General features: G+C 33.8%; 2 protein-coding genes across 2 annotated transcripts; both read left to right on the top strand.

The window, feature by feature from the left end:
- The first annotated feature begins 3,172 nt into the window (after nucleotides 1-3,172).
- LOC141643752 (uncharacterized) lies at nucleotides 3,173-12,702 on the top strand. Its single transcript, XM_074453050.1, has 19 exons — nucleotides 3,173-3,599; nucleotides 3,716-3,800; nucleotides 3,908-4,038; nucleotides 4,144-4,231; nucleotides 4,317-4,422; nucleotides 4,511-4,683; nucleotides 4,762-4,885; nucleotides 4,979-5,161; nucleotides 5,373-5,420; nucleotides 5,512-5,583; nucleotides 5,683-5,698; nucleotides 8,528-8,629; nucleotides 8,726-8,803; nucleotides 9,038-9,235; nucleotides 9,343-9,790; nucleotides 10,318-10,876; nucleotides 10,970-11,476; nucleotides 11,566-12,178; nucleotides 12,284-12,702. Exons 1-19 carry the CDS (start codon nucleotides 3,173-3,175, stop codon nucleotides 12,700-12,702), a joined length of 4,377 nt encoding a protein of 1,458 aa, XP_074309151.1.
- A 131-nt stretch (nucleotides 12,703-12,833) lies between these two features.
- On the top strand, nucleotides 12,834-13,522 carry LOC141643761 (uncharacterized). Its single transcript, XM_074453059.1, has 2 exons — nucleotides 12,834-13,043; nucleotides 13,148-13,522. The coding sequence occupies exons 1-2, from the start codon at nucleotides 12,834-12,836 to the stop codon at nucleotides 13,520-13,522; spliced, it is 585 nt and encodes a 194-aa protein (XP_074309160.1).
- The last annotated feature ends 3,471 nt before the right edge of the window (nucleotides 13,523-16,993 follow it).

Below are 16,993 nucleotides of genomic sequence, written 5' to 3' on the forward strand. Positions count from 1 at the left end.
ACTGATTTATTTATAATAACATTTTCAATTTTTATTTATAGAAAAAAGCTCGTTCATATTTTTGCCCCTAAAAAATTAGTTTCTGCCTCCTTTTTTATTTTTTAAAAAAAGGGCCTTTAAGAAGAAAAGAGAAAAAACGAGGAGGATCAACCCACGAACGATTCTCGATGTTGGCCCTGATTTTATTACGATAACAGGGGTACGTGCTCAAATACAATAACATTAAGTGCAAAATCTGTGTTTAATACTAATACAATACCTAAAGTTCAAGATTCTGATGTGAGCCTTCTCTCGTCTGTTTTTTTTATGTAATAATAGGCCCCTCGCCACCCGATAGTATACAATGTGGATACTACGCTTGTCGGTTCATGTTGGAGATTATTAGGCGAAGATATCTCGTTATTCCAGAAAGGGTTAGTAATAATTTAAACATGTGTTTATTACTTTTTTTTAAATTAGAGCTAATGTTGTCTTGCAATTGCTGCTATATATACCATGATGTTGCTAATGTTGTCTTGCTTGCTGCTATATATACCATAATGTATTCTCTTTGTTTTTTCCGCAGTATGTAATCAACCAATCAACAGATTGAGCAATACTCAAGTATAGATATAGACGAGGTAAGAGACATGTGGGGCAACTACGTCTTAGAATATATATAGATAGAAATGCATGATACTATACTCACAGTTTAGATCAGCTTATTAGTAATTTTTTTGTTGAAGTTAGGGAATGATTAATTAGTTCATGTAAATTCAACTCCTTGTAATTATATATATATATATATATATATATATATATATATATATATATATATATATATATATATATATATATATATATATATATATATATATATATATATGATGTTCTTTATTGTGGTTGAATTGAATCTATTGAGTTCGATGAACCCAAATATGATTTATCTTTGTCTTTGGTATATGGTGTCTTTGATATATGCAGGTTTTTGAATGGCATGAAACAAATTTAATTTTTCAGAACATTAGGTGTACGTAATAAAAACGGTTACTAAAAAAAACCCGTTGTGAATACCTTTCACAACGGTTAATAAAACTAACACCGTTGTGAATGACATTTACAAATACCCGCGCATAATATTCAACAACAGGTTTTAATCAAAGAACCGTTGTTAAAAGTATTCACAATTTTGGAGGTAAAATTACAACAACGGGTATTAAACAAAGAACCGTTGTTACTAACAATTTCAACAACGGGTATGTAACATAAACCCGTTGTCAAAAGACTTCACAATTTTGGAGGGAAAGTTACAACAACGGTTATACATACGACAACCGTTGTTATATAATTCCCTCCAAAATTTTGAAACACTTTCCACAACGGAGAGCATCCAATAACAACGGCTTTTAACCGTTGTGAATAATTTAGACAACGGTTCCACTAAATAAGCAAACCGTTGTAAATACCTTCTACAACGGCCGCTTTAACAACGTCCGCTTTTTTATTTTACAACGGTTTTTACCCGTTGTTATAGGCTGTATCTGTAGTAGTGTAATAGCTTGTCCTAAGTTATAATATAATCTTATCTTACCATCATTGTTTTTTATGAGCATCACAAATTCACGACTTATAACCCTATGTCGATACAGTAATACATCATAAATGTTACAAAATATTTTTTATGTTCCAATCTTTTCTTTATATTTGCTCGTATCTAACTAGTATAAAAGCTGGGTTCTTTCCTGGATTTCTATTGGCTGCTTAAAATCAGCATTGGTGGGCCCCTACTAAAGTTTTGGGATTTAATTACTCTCTCTCCATATTTGCTAATCTTTTGCTGTTAATTTCCGTCTTGAAAAAAGTTGTTTAGTTGTTATTTATTCCGTGTAAATAATTCTGACGAAAATATCTAAATCCAAAATCGATTAAAAAGTTGTTTAGCTGTTATTTATTCATATATTTGGTGCTGATCGGTCGAAATCACGTCTAATGATTCCGGCTGCTAATACAAAAACAATAGACTCTAAAATAAAAAAATTAAATAAAATTACATTACTACAAAATAAAATATTACAAAATAAATAAATAAAATCGAAAAATCATAATCGAAAAATCATAAAGTATTAGAGGCAGATATACAAATTACAATCCGCTACATTCATCAAATGTGGACGACCTTTGATTCCAATTTGCTTTGCTTTACATCAAAACGAGAAACAAAAAACATTAATGTAAAAAATAATAAAAAGAAAACAAATAATTTAAACAAAAATGAAAAATTATGAAAGATCTCTCAGATCGGTATCATACCACTCATCATCGAGATTTAATGAAAACTCGGTAACAATAACTAAATGCCGCCATACCACTTTTTGTGGGGTGGCATTTTAGTTAGCTGCCAATAGTAATCATACCTACCTCCAAGCTTCCATCTTTTATAAAATAATTTAAACAAAAATGAAAAATTATGAAAGATCTCTCAGATCGGTATCATACCACTCATCATCGAGATTTAATGAAAACTCGGTAACAATAACTAAATGCCGCCATACCACTTTTTGTGGGGTGGCATTTTAGTTAGCTGCCAATAGTAATCATACCTACCTCCAAGCTTCCATCTTTTATAAAATCTCAGAATGTCCCCCATTCATCATCAATATAAACGTTTATAAAATCTCAGAATGTCCAAAACTGCAACACAATAAAAATCGTACTATATTAATATTAATACTGTAATTCTGTGAAAATACATACACAACAATGATATTAATCATCAACATTAATTATTAATTAAATTTAAGTAAACTAAGCAATTAAATTAAAATTACAAATTTAATTAAAATTATTCAGAATATTCATATTAATACTATAGTTCATTGAAAAAACATACACAATAATGATATTGATGATTAACAATAATTATTAATGAAATTAAAGTAATTAAATTAAAATTAAAATCACAGATTATTAATTAAGTAATTAAATTAAAATTCAGATTATCAAATAATCTCCCACTCTTCCTACCAAATTACCACTACTGCCTCCACAATCCACAATCTACAATCCACAATCTCCCATTACCAATTAACTACCCCACACTACCTAAAACCCAGATTAAACTCCCTCCATATAATCTTCAGAATTTTCCAGCAACTTATTTCAAAACAAACACATTAACAAAATACATTCAACAATGGAACAACCGACACAAAAAACGATTGCTGAAATTCAAGAAGGAGACTTTAATGTATACATGAAAGTCAGGGTGATAAGGAAATGGAAAAAACAGGAATGGAATAATCATGGAAAAGGGATTTTTCATAAAGTTGAATTCCTAATGGTTGATGAAGAAAACAATGTTGTTCAAGGATTAATCACAAAATCATTGATCAAGAAATACGATGGCAGAATTCAAGAAGGAAAGACGTACAAAATAGGGAGATTTCAAACAGTCCGTAACCACGGATTCCACCTTGCAACAACACACAAGTATCGGATCAGATTTGGTACGCGGACAACCATTGATGAAATAGAGTGTGGGTCAATTCCAAAGCATGGTTTTAAGTTTGTCTCATTTGAAGATATCATTAGTAACAAACTAGAAGGAAGGCAACTAATAGGTATTATCATTAACAACTTAATTCTTTAAATGTTGTTCAATCTCATATTGAATGCTTATTGCAGTGAATTTAATATTTCATGTACAATTTACTAAATAAATTTTATATTATTATAGATGTCATAGGAGGAGTAGAGGACTACAATGCTGTCTTTGTACACAACAACACCAAAAGAATGGCACTGGATTTGGCAAACCAAGAGTAAGACTCAGTTATTTTTGATGGTCAAAGTTGATTGTTATAGATGTCAAAGTTGATTTCAAAAAAATGTCACATTACTTATCAAAACCATCCTTACCAAATTGCAGCGATACTCAATTATCATTTTGGATGTGGGGACCATACACTAAAGACGGTGAACATATAGCAACAAATCTTTGCCACAAGTCGGAGAAACCAGTTATTGTTATGCAATGCGTGGAAAGGATAGTCACAAAAGGTAACATCTACGATTCATGCCCAGTTCATTAAAATAAATACCATTTTCCAGATTACTTCAATTTAAATACACACTAAATATTTACTTATTTCTTTCGAATTATAGGAGGACACATACGTCTATCAACTGTAGACGATGTGAGCAAGATTTATGTTAATCCGGAAATACCCGAGGCACATTATATTAGGACAAGGTGGGCATATGGAAAAAAACAGATTTTTTTTAACATAAAAACCACATAAACGTGTTTACCTCATCTAACACGCCAAATAATGCAGATTATCAGCAAGGCCAGGTAGAAGTAAAGGAGTTGTTGAAAGCAAGAACAAGACAATATTGGATGAAAGTTGCAAGACACTACACGAAATCATGTGTACTGAATTGGTTAGCATTTACATGATTCACGAAAATATATTAATCTTTATAATTAGTTTCTTTAGTTTTTTAATACTTACTCAAATGTACAAAACAGGCTGGCAAATATGTGACAGTAGCATACTTGAATGAAATAGACGACACTTTTGGATGGTACCGTAATATATGCCAAAAGTGTACAAGTCCAGTTGGGAAGAGACATGGCAAATGGTACTGCTCAGACAAAAATTGTATAACACATGAAGAGGGCAGCGAAAATAGAGCAACAAGGTAAAATCCCATGTATTTTGATTCTACGATAGCATTATTTATACATATCTTACAACATAATCATATTTATAAATGCAGATTTAAGGTGAGATTTATAATTAGCGATGATAATGGAGCAAAAGCAAATTTAATCATGTATGATAAACAAATCAAAAAAAAGGTTGCAAAGACTCCTTTGGAATGTTTAGACAAACTACACCAGGTACGACCACTAAATTACATTACACAAATACTTTTTGTTTCATATAATCTTAATTATAGCATCAAAAGTTCTCTTAATATAAAATATACACAGGTAGGAAATGTCCGAGGAGTGCCACAAGAACTAACTTCAATGTTACGAAAGAAGTACGTACTCGAGTTAGTAGTTGACAAAAGGTACAATCTGGAATTAAGCTTAAGGTGCTACACGGTTGTGGACTACAGTGATGAGTTGAAACATATAGAAGCATGGACTGAACAATACAAAATGATACAGGTAATAAAGTAATTTAAATTCTTTATTAAATTTTACCAAATATCAATAATCGTTTAGCTAACAATTTAGCATTTTAAAACCAGAAATGAGTCTTTGAAAAAGTGAAATACCAGACTCAATGGGCAGTCTTTTGGTAGTGAAATTAAAATTTTTTGCATTTAGAAAATACATCTACTTAAAAGAGCTTAAAATATTAAAATGATATGTGCAGGAGAAAATTCAATACGAGAATCAAGTCTTAGCGGCCAGCAATGCAGAGGTAAAACATAATTATCCCTTCAAATATTAATCGGAAATAATTAATTATACACACTTTTAAGCGATTGTAAAAAATCTGTGAACCATTACAGGATGATAGTGCTGTCAAGGGAATACATAACGATGAATCTGTGGAAAAGATTTTAACATTAAATATGACACAGGTAAAACAACACTTCTATACTATCTTTAACAGATTTTCCTTAGCAATTACTTAATTTAAAACAATTATTATTTAAAGCATATATAACAATTGTCTACAGGAAAGTGTTGTCACAAGTGAGACACAATCAGATTATTTGCTGGTATGAAATTCAATCCAAATATAGTAATTAAACGCCGATTAATAAAAATTATTATGATCTATTAGAACTTAAACTTACGCAAATGAAACAAATGCGGGATGCGAAAAATGAAACTGGAAGTAACACTGAGTCGTTGACACCGTCAAGCAAGAGGATATTATTTGAGACATACAAGGACGGAGATGTCCAAGACGAAGCATCAGCAAAAAAAAGGGAAATCAGCTTAGAATTGAATAGCATTAGAAGCATTAAAGTGCATTATATTTTATTATAGACGTAATTCAGCATTAGTTTGGATATTGTTTTTCAACTTTCAAGTTAGTTTGACGTAATTCGGCAGTAGTTCGGATATTATTTTTCAATTTTCATGAATGGCTATTTTTTTAACACGGAACTATAACTGTAATTTCAGTTTTCAAAGAAGGACGACACAAGTATAATTCAGAATTATTTTCCTAATAACTGGTGAGTTAGTCAATATCAAAAAAATGAGACCAAAAACAAACAATCAGAAACAAAGACAAAATAAGGGCAGTCGTCTTCCAAAATAGATGACAAAAATATTAAGTGACAATAAATTGGAGTGCGGGTTAAAAATGACATTATTCAATAAACAAAAAACTTTGGCAAAATGAAATTTAAATATCTTTAAAATCTTCACCAGCAAAATTTCAAATAAAGGCGCCAAAAGAAATTATCCACTACCTCTATTAACATGATCCCACTAACAAGAAGTTATTAACAGTGGTTATTTCCACTTATATATATATACCAAAAACACAACTTCACAATCATTCTAATTTCCTAAGCTACTTAAAGATTTCAGAGAAAAGCACATAACAAAATAAATGTAAAGCAGAACCTGAAAATTCAATAAAACAGAACACTTAGTTTGGCAAAATATTTCAATTAAGAATAATATATACAAATAAAAACTTAATAAAAATAGATAAAAAAGATGAAAATTAGTGACTTAACTTTGGTGAAAATATCCCAAATAAAACATCAATAGTCCCAATTCTCTTTATGCTGTAGATGAGGCATTCAAATAAAAATGCTTAGTATGGGTGAATCAGAATATTACATCAGCTATAAAAAAAATGAAATTCAATAATTGTTCAATGTAAATGACAGTAATTGTACTTATCTCAATAAGTGTAGGCATACTCTGATTGCTTACCATTTGAAACAACCTAAGAGAAATCAAAACATAATCATTAGAACAAAAGATTTAAAATAATTACACAGTAATCAACTGTTTTCAAATTATTTAGGATTATGGTTTTGATCATTAAAAGTTTGAGTTGCATATCTGGGTATTAAGTTCCATATCTGAGTATCTGGGTATTGGGTTCGGACTCGGTTGACTCGGGTTCGGACTCGGTTGACTCGGGTTTGGACTCGGGTTTGGACTCGGGTTTGGATTCGGGTTCTGACTCGGGTTCTGACTCGGGTTCGGACACGGTTATCTCATGTTCGGACTTGGGTTAGGACTCGGGTTAGGACTCAGGTTCGGACTAGGGTTCGGACTAGGGTTAGGACTCGGGTTAGGACTCGAGTTGGGACTCGGGTTGAGACTCGGGTTGGGACTGGAGTTGGTGATTTCATGATTTGGGGTTGAATTTCTGGGTTTCAAACCCAGAAATTAATGTATCATATTGAGATGAACCCAGAAATTAAATTGTTAACCCAGAAATTTTAGATTGTTAACCCAGAAAATTCAATTAACCTTAAATTGACGATTGTTAACACGAAAATTCAATTAACCCGAAAATTTTCGATTTTTAACCCAGAAAATTCAACTATTAACCCAGAAATTCAATTATTAACCCAGAAATTCAATTGTTAACAATGAACACGAAAATTATGATAATCATTTTCGAATTAACAATGAATATGAAATAACAAATAAATCACATAAAGTAAACATGCACAAAATTTTCGAGTGATGTAACAATTTATTTAGGTCAGATCTAACAATTTTCGACTGATGCACAAAATTTTCGACTGATGTAACAATTTTCGAGTAAACATGCACAAAATGGTCAGATCTAGCAAAGCCTTCAACAAAAATCAAGCAATAATTTGAAAAATATCAAGAAAAATTAAAATTACCATGAAATCAACATAAACTTGAATAGTTAAACGAATATGAAGTTTACATACCGAGTTAAGCGAACTGATAATGGCAATAAACGACGGAAAACCAACGAGCATAAAAAAATTTCATAATCAGTCATGAACGATCATAGACGGCGCAGATCTTCAAATTAAAAGTGTGGAGATTGATGTGTTTTTTTTCTGGGTTAAGGCAGATCTAAAGTTTGAATAAGTAATTTAGTGAGAGTGACGGAGAGAATATGAAGAGTTTAGTGAGAGGGGAGAGTGACGGTATGAAGAGTTTAGTGAGAGAGGAGAGTGAGTGACGGCCGAAAAAGTTGTAATGTGGTAATAAGGGTTGGGACGGTGGGTTATAAGGGTATATAAGGGACGGGTTATTAGGGTTTTGTGTTATAGATCTAAATAATAGTTGGGCCATTGTCATCTATATTATTGCATTGGGTTGGGCTTTGTTTTATACTTATCAAAAACATGGCTCAATATTTTTCGGATGCCATCGGATATCGGACCCGTACATATATGACATATACTACTATTTTTTTCTTACTTATATTTTTAATTATTATTCGTAATTTAAATATTAAATAACTTTCATATTGTGTATTAGTTATTAGCATGGAAAAAATTTATTTAACGACTATAACAAAAATAACTAATCTAATAGTCATTTCGTATATATTAGCTTCGACTAGACGACAAGCAAGACGAGTGACATCAGCTGTATCTGTGAAAATAGATACTCAATATTCTACTCCAACCACGCCACTTAGTTCCACCACCACAGGTATATAAAATGTCGTCTATTATAAATAAAATATTTAACAAATCCAGTATAAGTTTTATTACTCTCTAAACTGGTGTTTATTGCATTATTTCACAGGTATCGATAGTCCACCAGATGTAGTCGAACGATTAGTAAGAGACTTATGTTCAACATTTGGCGAATCATACGACGAATGTAGACCTTCAATACCAGAAAGTCAACTAGCTGTCACCGGACATGGAAGGTGGTCATTTGCTTTACGCGAAGAATATTCCTTCGGCCAACAAAATTAATCCTCCCAATTCATTAACGATGGTTATTTTCTTTTAAATTATTATTGAATACTATCTTAACAATTTGTATATAACAATCGTTATTGTTATTACGTGCTTTTATCCTAACTCCGTTGTTTATAACATGACTACTTAGGTATCGATAGTCCACCAGATGTGGTGGAGCGATTAGTAAGAGATTTATGTTTAGCCTTTGGTGAATCTTATGATGACTTTAGTGGTTTAGTTTCTGAAAACCAAGAAGTATTCACTGGATGTGAAATGAGCTCATTTCGCTCACACGGAGAATGTTCCCGAAGTCAACAAAATCAATCTTCCCAGGGGAACGACGGAGGTCATTTTATTTTTTGCTAATGATCGAAGTATTATAACTTGATTTAAATAGCTATATAAATCAAACTATTTAACTTTTCCATATTGTTGTGACATTTAATGTTTCAGTACTCGAAGGATATTGGGATATTGGTGACCCAGAATACGAGTGCACAAAATGTAGAGCGCAAATGTGGTTTCAAGAAAGGAAAAAGAAAAAAAAGGGTACTCGATGCCCTAAGTTATCATTGTGTTGCTCTGATGGCAAAGTTAAGCTTCCATGGTTAAAAGAACCGCGTCAACTCCTAAAGTCTCTACTAAGTAGACAACATCCATTTAGTAAGCATTTTATTGAGAATATCTGGGCTTATAACGGGATGTTTTCTTTCACATCTATGGGTGGGAAGATTGATCATTCCATCAATCAAGGTCGAGGTCCCTACACATTCAGGATGGGAGGCCAAAATATTCACCGAATAGGAAGTTTGTTGTCGTCAACCGGAGCAACTCTTAAATTTTGTCAGTTATACATATATGACACAGAAGAAGAAGTTGAAAATCGGAAAAAAGCAATCAGGTATGTCATATACAAGACAAATACGTTAGAATATTAGTTTAACGCATTATTTGTAAAGATCGATGTTTTGGTATTTAGTTACCCAATATAAATAAACACAACTTATTATTAATTACCTATGAATGCAGCCACGATACTCCGGAGCGATTTAACGATGAGCTGATTGAATTACTGTAAAAGATGGTCGACTCACATAATCCTGTTGCAAAGACATTTAGGATGGCTAGGGACAGATTGTCTTCCGATGAAAACGTCGACGTGAGTATCAGACGCATCTGTAGAAGAGACAGAGATGGGAGAATGTATAATCGTCCAACGGTTTCGAGGTAGCAAAGATTGATCGAGGGTGATTTAGGTCCAAACATGGATAAACGAGATATTATTGTACAAAAGTCATGCGGAAGTTTACAACGTATATCTGAGTTACACCCATTATTCATGGCCCTCCAGTATCCTTTATTATTTCCGTGCGGGGAAGACGGTTACCGATTGGGAATTTCTCACTCTGAAAACTCTCTTCGAAATAGCAATTCTGAAAATCCGCGCGATAAATTAACTCTTAGAGAGTGGTATGCATTCCGTATTCCGGATAGACCACTGTCAGTTGAATTTCCAACTCATAAATCCGGTAAAGCCTATCACCAGTTTTTAGTTGACGGATTTGCATCGGTTGAATCTCATAGACTAAAGTTTATACGCTACAACCAAGATCTTCTTCGCGTGGACAATTACAATAATCTTAGAAGAGTCATTGAACGAGGGGACGTTGAGCCGTCTTCCGCCGGTAGTCGTCTTATTGTTCCTTCTTCTTTGGTGGGAGGTGGCCCATATATGAGAGTAAACTACCTTGATACTATGACCATTTGTAGGTGGTTCGGTTACCCTGATCTATTTATCACGTTTACGTGCAATCCCAAGTGGCCGGAAATCACCCGGTTTGTTAAAAATAGGGGACTTAATCCCGAGGATCGTCCTGATATTTTGTCTCGCGTATTCAAGATTAAGCTCGAAGAGTTGATGATTGATTTAAAAGAGCGCCATATCTTTGGTAGGGTTAGAGCAGATCTGCGATCTTTCATCTCACAGGTTTAATATTTGGACATATTTTATCAAGCCGTAATATATAATCTAATATGTTTGCGTAATTCTATCACAGTTGTATATACTATTGAATTTCAGAAGCGTGGTCTTCCACATGCTCATATCCTTTTGTTCTTACATCGAGAAGACAAGTTCCCTGAAGCTGCGGATATCGATAAAATAATTTCAGCGGAGATCCCCAATCCGGTTGAGAATCCTATGTTACATGCCGTCGTTTGCACACACATGATTCACGGACCGTGTGGAACTGCAAAACCACGATCACCGTGTATGGTTGGGTCTACATGCTCAAAACATTTCCCCAAAAAGTGTACCGAAAGAACAACTATCGGCGAAGGCGATTATCCTATTTATAAGAGAAGTAAAACAGGACCAACAATATATAAGGACCAAGTGGCACTTGACAATGGATCTGTCGTGCCTTATAACCCGTACTTATTGCTGAAATATCGTGCACATATCAATGTGGAGTGGTGTAACCAGTCTAAAGCGATCAAGTATCTTTTCAAGTATATAAATAAGGGATCTGATCGAGTGACAATGCAGTCCTCTTATCGACGCCGCAACGACCAATTTCCTGAACAGGTGGACGAGATTAAACGATACTACGATTGTAGGTACCTTTCAGCATGTGAGGCTGTTTGGAGGATATTCGCGTTTGACATTCACTACAGACTCCCATGCATCGAAAGGCTGCAGCTTTCACCTTCCCGGCGAACGAGAGCGTTGTGTTTTATGATGAAGATCCTATTGACGAGGTCTTAGAGAAATCATCGATGGGAGTGTCAAAGTTTCTATCTTGGATGAAAATTAACAGTAGTGAAGAGGAAGAGTTGCAGATAGCGAAGGACTTATTGTACTGTCAATTCCCAACTAAATTTGTGTGGAATAAAGATCAGCGAGAGTGGACCCTTAGAAAACAGAATTTTAAGATAGGCAGGTTGCAACATGTGCCGCCGACTTGCGGTGAATTATATTTCATGAGAACCATGTTGAACCATGTAAAGGGACCCAAAAGTTACGAGGACATAAGAAGGGTTAACGGCACTCTCTATGACACGTATAGGGAAGCGTGTTATGCATATGGCTTGATCGGTGACGACAAAGAGTACATTGATGCGATAGAGGAAGCAAGCGAATGGGCCTCTGGATTTTATCTTAGAAACCTCTTTGCGACTTTATTGTTATCTGGGACGTTGTCCACGCCAAGTAGAGTCTGGGAGGCAACATGGAGTCTTCTAGCGGATGATATCCTTCACAGGCAACGTAATATTCTTCAAAACCGAGGTACTACTTTAATATATTGCTTTCTATTTAGTTCATCTAATTTACATTATTTGCATATATAATAGTTATCAATACGTTATGATGACACTGCAAATATCATCATAGGTTTGGAACTAACTGATGAAGAATTGAAAAACTATGCTTTGATCGACATAGAAGCATCACTCCAATTAAATGGGAGTAGTTTAGCAAGATTTGAAGGGATGCCCCTACCCGATAGATCGTCAACAACACATCACGTGAACACGATGGTTATGGATGAGTTGTCTTATGACAAAGAATCGCTCCAGGCAGAACATGCGTCTCAACTATCTTCAATGACTGATGACCAAACGACGGTTTATAATGAAATTATGGAAGCTATTGCATCTAATCAAGGAGGGGTGTTTTTTGTGTATGGCTATGGGGGGACTGGTAAAACATTCATCTGGCGAACTTTATGTGCTGCCCTCAGAAGCAAGGGTGAAATTGTTTTGCCTGTTGCATCTAGCGGAATTGCAAAGAACGTTGATACCTGGTGGTAGAACAAAAGCACGCGAGACTTGGCATTCCAATCAATCTCACTGAAAACTCCACTTGCCCCAGAATTAAACCTGGTAGTGATTTAGCGGAATTGTTGATCAGAGCGAAGCTAATTATATGGGACGAAGCGCCGATGACTCATAAACATGGTTTCGAGGCTGTTGATAGAAGTTTGAAAGACGTCATGCGTGTTGTAGATCCGCGTAATGCAACACTACCATTTGGCGGGAAAGTGGTAGTTTTTGGTGGCGATTTTCGCCAAACATTACCTAAGTTGTTTCCAAAGGGAGCAGGGGCGATGTTGTGCATGCTTCTCTTTGTTCGTCGTATTTGTGGAGTTCATGTAAGGTACGTTCAAAACATAGTTTCCAAATTGGTACTAAAACGCTATTCAATTAATTTATATTTTCTTTCAATGTTTTAAGATGTGTATGTCTTAAATTTCAGGTGCTTACATTGACTAAAAATATGCGCTTACAAGCCGGAAGTGAAGACACTAATGTAGATGAGATACGAAAATTCTCGGAGTGGATTCTGAAAATTGGAGATGGGTTGGTCGGGGATCCAAATGATGGTGATGCTGAGGTTGACATAGAGTTCCCCGACGATTTACTTATTCAACACGTGACTAATCCCATTGCCTCCTTAGTAGATATCACTTATCCTGATCTTCAAAATCGGTTATGGGACCCAAATTATCTTCAAGAAAGGGCAATTCTTGCACCCACTCACGAAATAGTTGAAGATGTAAATGATTATGTGTTATCTCTTATCCATGAGGAAGAGAGAATTTACTTAAGCTCGATGAGGTCGGAGAGATGATAGAACTATGGGCGAGCCCGACCTTTACTCCACGAAATTCTTGAACAAGATTAAATGTTCGGCCTCCCAAACCATGAATTGAGATTGAAAGTCGGTGCTATGGTTATGCTCCTTAGAAATATTGATCAATCGCGTGGGTTGTGCAATGGTACCAGATTAATAGTGACAGACTTAGGGAGACGCGTAATTAGTTGTACAGTGTTGGTTGACGGTAGTCATAAAGGCGATAGAGTGCACATTGCCCGCATTACACTCACTCCTTCGATTCCGAAAATTTCCGATCCGGTTTAGTAGAAGACAATTTCCCATTGCTGTTTGTTTTGCCATGACAATAAACAAAAGCCAGGGCCAGTCTTTATCTCAAGTGAGCATTTATCTTCCCAGATCGGTCTTCAGTCATGGACAACTTTATGTCGCGATCTCGAGGGTTACAAGCAAACAAGGCCTTAAACTATTAATCTGCGGCAGTAACAAGCGTACATCGAATATTACAACCAACGTTGTTTACCAAGAAATTTTTGAGTATTTGTAAAGTTCATATTACTTCTACATTTGTCGGACAATTTGTATCGTATGGTAGTGATTAGCGTAGTAACAATCCTAATAACATATACTTTGAATATTCAATTGTGGCTTTTTTTAAATTGTCAGGAGTATGGAAATTTAATCGTGCTCATTTATATGCTTACGTTTTCGAATCTAATTTTAGCGATTGTTACTACGTCCCGTGCATTTTTTGCACGGGTTTAACACTAGTTTTTCTATAGAAAAGAGAGACGTATGCTTTAAGAAATATGAAAAGTGAAAAAGTAACTAACACCTAGTAAAATATAGTTACATGTATCCATTCTTTATTCCTCTCATTTTTCTTTTTAGAGGTTAAAGTTTCTAAGTTTTGACTATAAATACAATAAGAAATACGAGTATATAATTATTTTATTATAAATGTTCATATTACGGCGCTGTTTGATAAACGGTATATTGGCCAATTTTTAACATATTCAAGGGTTTTATCATGTTTGATCAATCAATATGCTAATTTTAGTGTTTGGTAAACAACATATTGAAACAACATATTTGAGGTCAATATGCTGTTTTACAATATGCTGCTTACCCTAGCATATTGGTTAGCATATTGTAAAATAGGAAATTTTTCTCCATTTTACAAAGAAAACTAACAATCTACTAATCGTAATCCGTCATTTACCAAACACTCAAATTAATTCTGCTAATTATAATATGCTAGTCAAACCTTCGATAAAAATCGCCATTTATAATAATGCTTTTTGCAATCGCTTATCTTTGAAATTAATCCGCTTACCACCAAACAGGGCCTACATTTGTTATTTACAAAGTTCCTAAAATTATACGAGTATTCACAGTAAGTGGATTATACATCTGATGTATTACCACCAATTAATAGTTTCTGAGCATTATAATAATTTTTTTGAGTTTTGTTTTAAAAATTTTGAGTTTTAATATAAATTTTTTGAGTTAATTATTTATACATTAAACTCTACAAAATTGCAATAATACTCAAAAACATTACATATAAGTTTAGTAAAATTTGAGTTTTGACGGATTAAAATTAAAATCTAACTTATAAATTTTAACAAGCTCAACAAAAACATACATATACTAAAAAACAAATAAAGTTTGTGGAAATAAGCTCAAAAAATATAGATATATGCTCAAAAACAAAAAAGTTGGAGGTAATACCTCCGATGTATGTTCCTTTTTCTCGAGTATTCATTTTCAACAAAAAATAATTACGCATCTGAGGTAGTACCTCAGACCTTGTAGTTTTTGAGCATATACACATTTTTTCTGAGCATATTACTATTTATAAATATAGTTTTTGAGCAATATTATACTCCCTCCTATTCATAATAAACTTCCCTATTTCCTTTTCCGTCTATTCACAATAACTTCCCTATTTCCATTTTTGGTAAGTGTTTGTGTGGTTCAAATTTAATTGTATGGTGGGTTAGTGTATTTGTGTGGTCCAAATTTATTTATATAGTGGGGTAGTGTGTTTCCTTAATATTTGTGCCAAAATGAAATGGGAGGTTTATTGTGAATAGGAGGGAGTATTTTTTTAGTGTAATGTTTTAGTAAATGTGCTCAAAAACTTTATACTAAAGCATAACTCAAAAACTTTAAAATAAAACTCAGAAAATAAACAATAAGAGGTATTACCTCAGATATATAGTCTATGAACTGGCATAACATAGCACGGTTAAAGGTTTACCTAGGATATCATGCTAAAAGCAAATGAGAGCAACAAAAAATGATGAAGAGAGTATATACTTGAAACTAAGAAATGACTTAAATGTCTAAATAAGAAAAAGATAAGAAATTGATTGAAATTGGGAAAGTAGGTGATTGTACTTTTGATATGGAAATCTTCTAGATACAACTTATTGGAAAGTACATAAGTACCCAACTAGCTAATCTAGGAATGTTATTTCATTAAATCTTTCTGAGATGGATATATTCGTTTTAAATTAAAATGGGTTAAATTGTATCCCATTTTTTAATAATATAAAAATGAAATGTCTAGGGAATAACAAAATGTTTGTCTTATCTATATAAATCGATCATTATTTAACATTACTAATCCGTCTTAAATTTAAGACAGATATTTGCGTCTTAAATAAGAATTTGTGTATGTATTTATGACTTGTTATTAGGCCAAGGTCTTTGTTTGTGAGTAAACACTAAACACCATTGCTTACCCAAGAAGAGTACGTGCGTTTACGTTGTCCACAAATTCAATCATTTAGACATAAAAATGATATTATAGGCATGTCAGTCCAAAGAGACTAAGAATGACCTTTGTCCAAAACTAGTGGGTGGGGAATGGAGATCCCGGCTGGGGACCATAATTACACAATCTATACACTGCCAGCCTCGATGCCCTGGGATTTAAAGCCTTTGCTTGTCACCATGATTCTTCTCGAAACTTGAATGAGCAGAATGAATTGAGTGCTTTTAAAATAAACACAAAACTTGTGACGTTTTATAATCCGTTTAAATTATGATAGTAAGGTAAGGTGACTATGAGATACGGAGTATCACAAACACCTTTTCATCACAATCAAATATAGCTGTAAGAAGAGCGTCTCATCTAAAAATATAACTACGATGTAAGTATATAGATGACGTGGATGTGAAGGATTAGTTATTTATTGATGGTAGTATACTCTTTATGCGGAATTTCTTTGGTGCAAGGTCTACACTTTAGCCGTTGATCTCCCGGTTCACCAGGTTTCATCCATGAATGATGTATGGATGGACGACATATGATAGCTTTCACGGATGGGTGATGATGGATGGCTTGGGTGAATATTTAAAGCGACGAATGGATGACGGATGAAAATTCTCCGGACTCGAATCCAATTCATTATCATCCCTATGAATGAATAAGAATATCATATAAAAACTGCTACCTTAATATTTACTTTGATT

Source organism: Silene latifolia, chromosome 1, assembly GCF_048544455.1.
Source record: "Silene latifolia isolate original U9 population chromosome 1, ASM4854445v1, whole genome shotgun sequence".
Classification (NCBI taxonomy): domain Eukaryota; kingdom Viridiplantae; phylum Streptophyta; class Magnoliopsida; order Caryophyllales; family Caryophyllaceae; genus Silene; species Silene latifolia.

Excerpts from the sequence above, each read along its gene's own strand:
- LOC141643761 (XM_074453059.1), top strand. The coding sequence starts at position 12,834 with ATGACTCATAAACATGGTTTCGAGGCTGTTGATAGAAGTTTGAAAGAC. Across the intron at positions 13,044-13,147 it reads GTCGTATTTGTGGAGTTCAT|GTGCTTACATTGACTAAAAA; the intron begins GTAAGGTACGTT and ends CTTAAATTTCAG.
- LOC141643752 (XM_074453050.1), top strand. The coding sequence starts at position 3,173 with ATGGAACAACCGACACAAAAAACGATTGCTGAAATTCAAGAAGGAGAC. Across the intron at positions 3,801-3,907 it reads CTGGATTTGGCAAACCAAGA|CGATACTCAATTATCATTTT; the intron begins GTAAGACTCAGT and ends ACCAAATTGCAG. Across the intron at positions 4,423-4,510 it reads AAATCATGTGTACTGAATTG|GCTGGCAAATATGTGACAGT; the intron begins GTTAGCATTTAC and ends TGTACAAAACAG.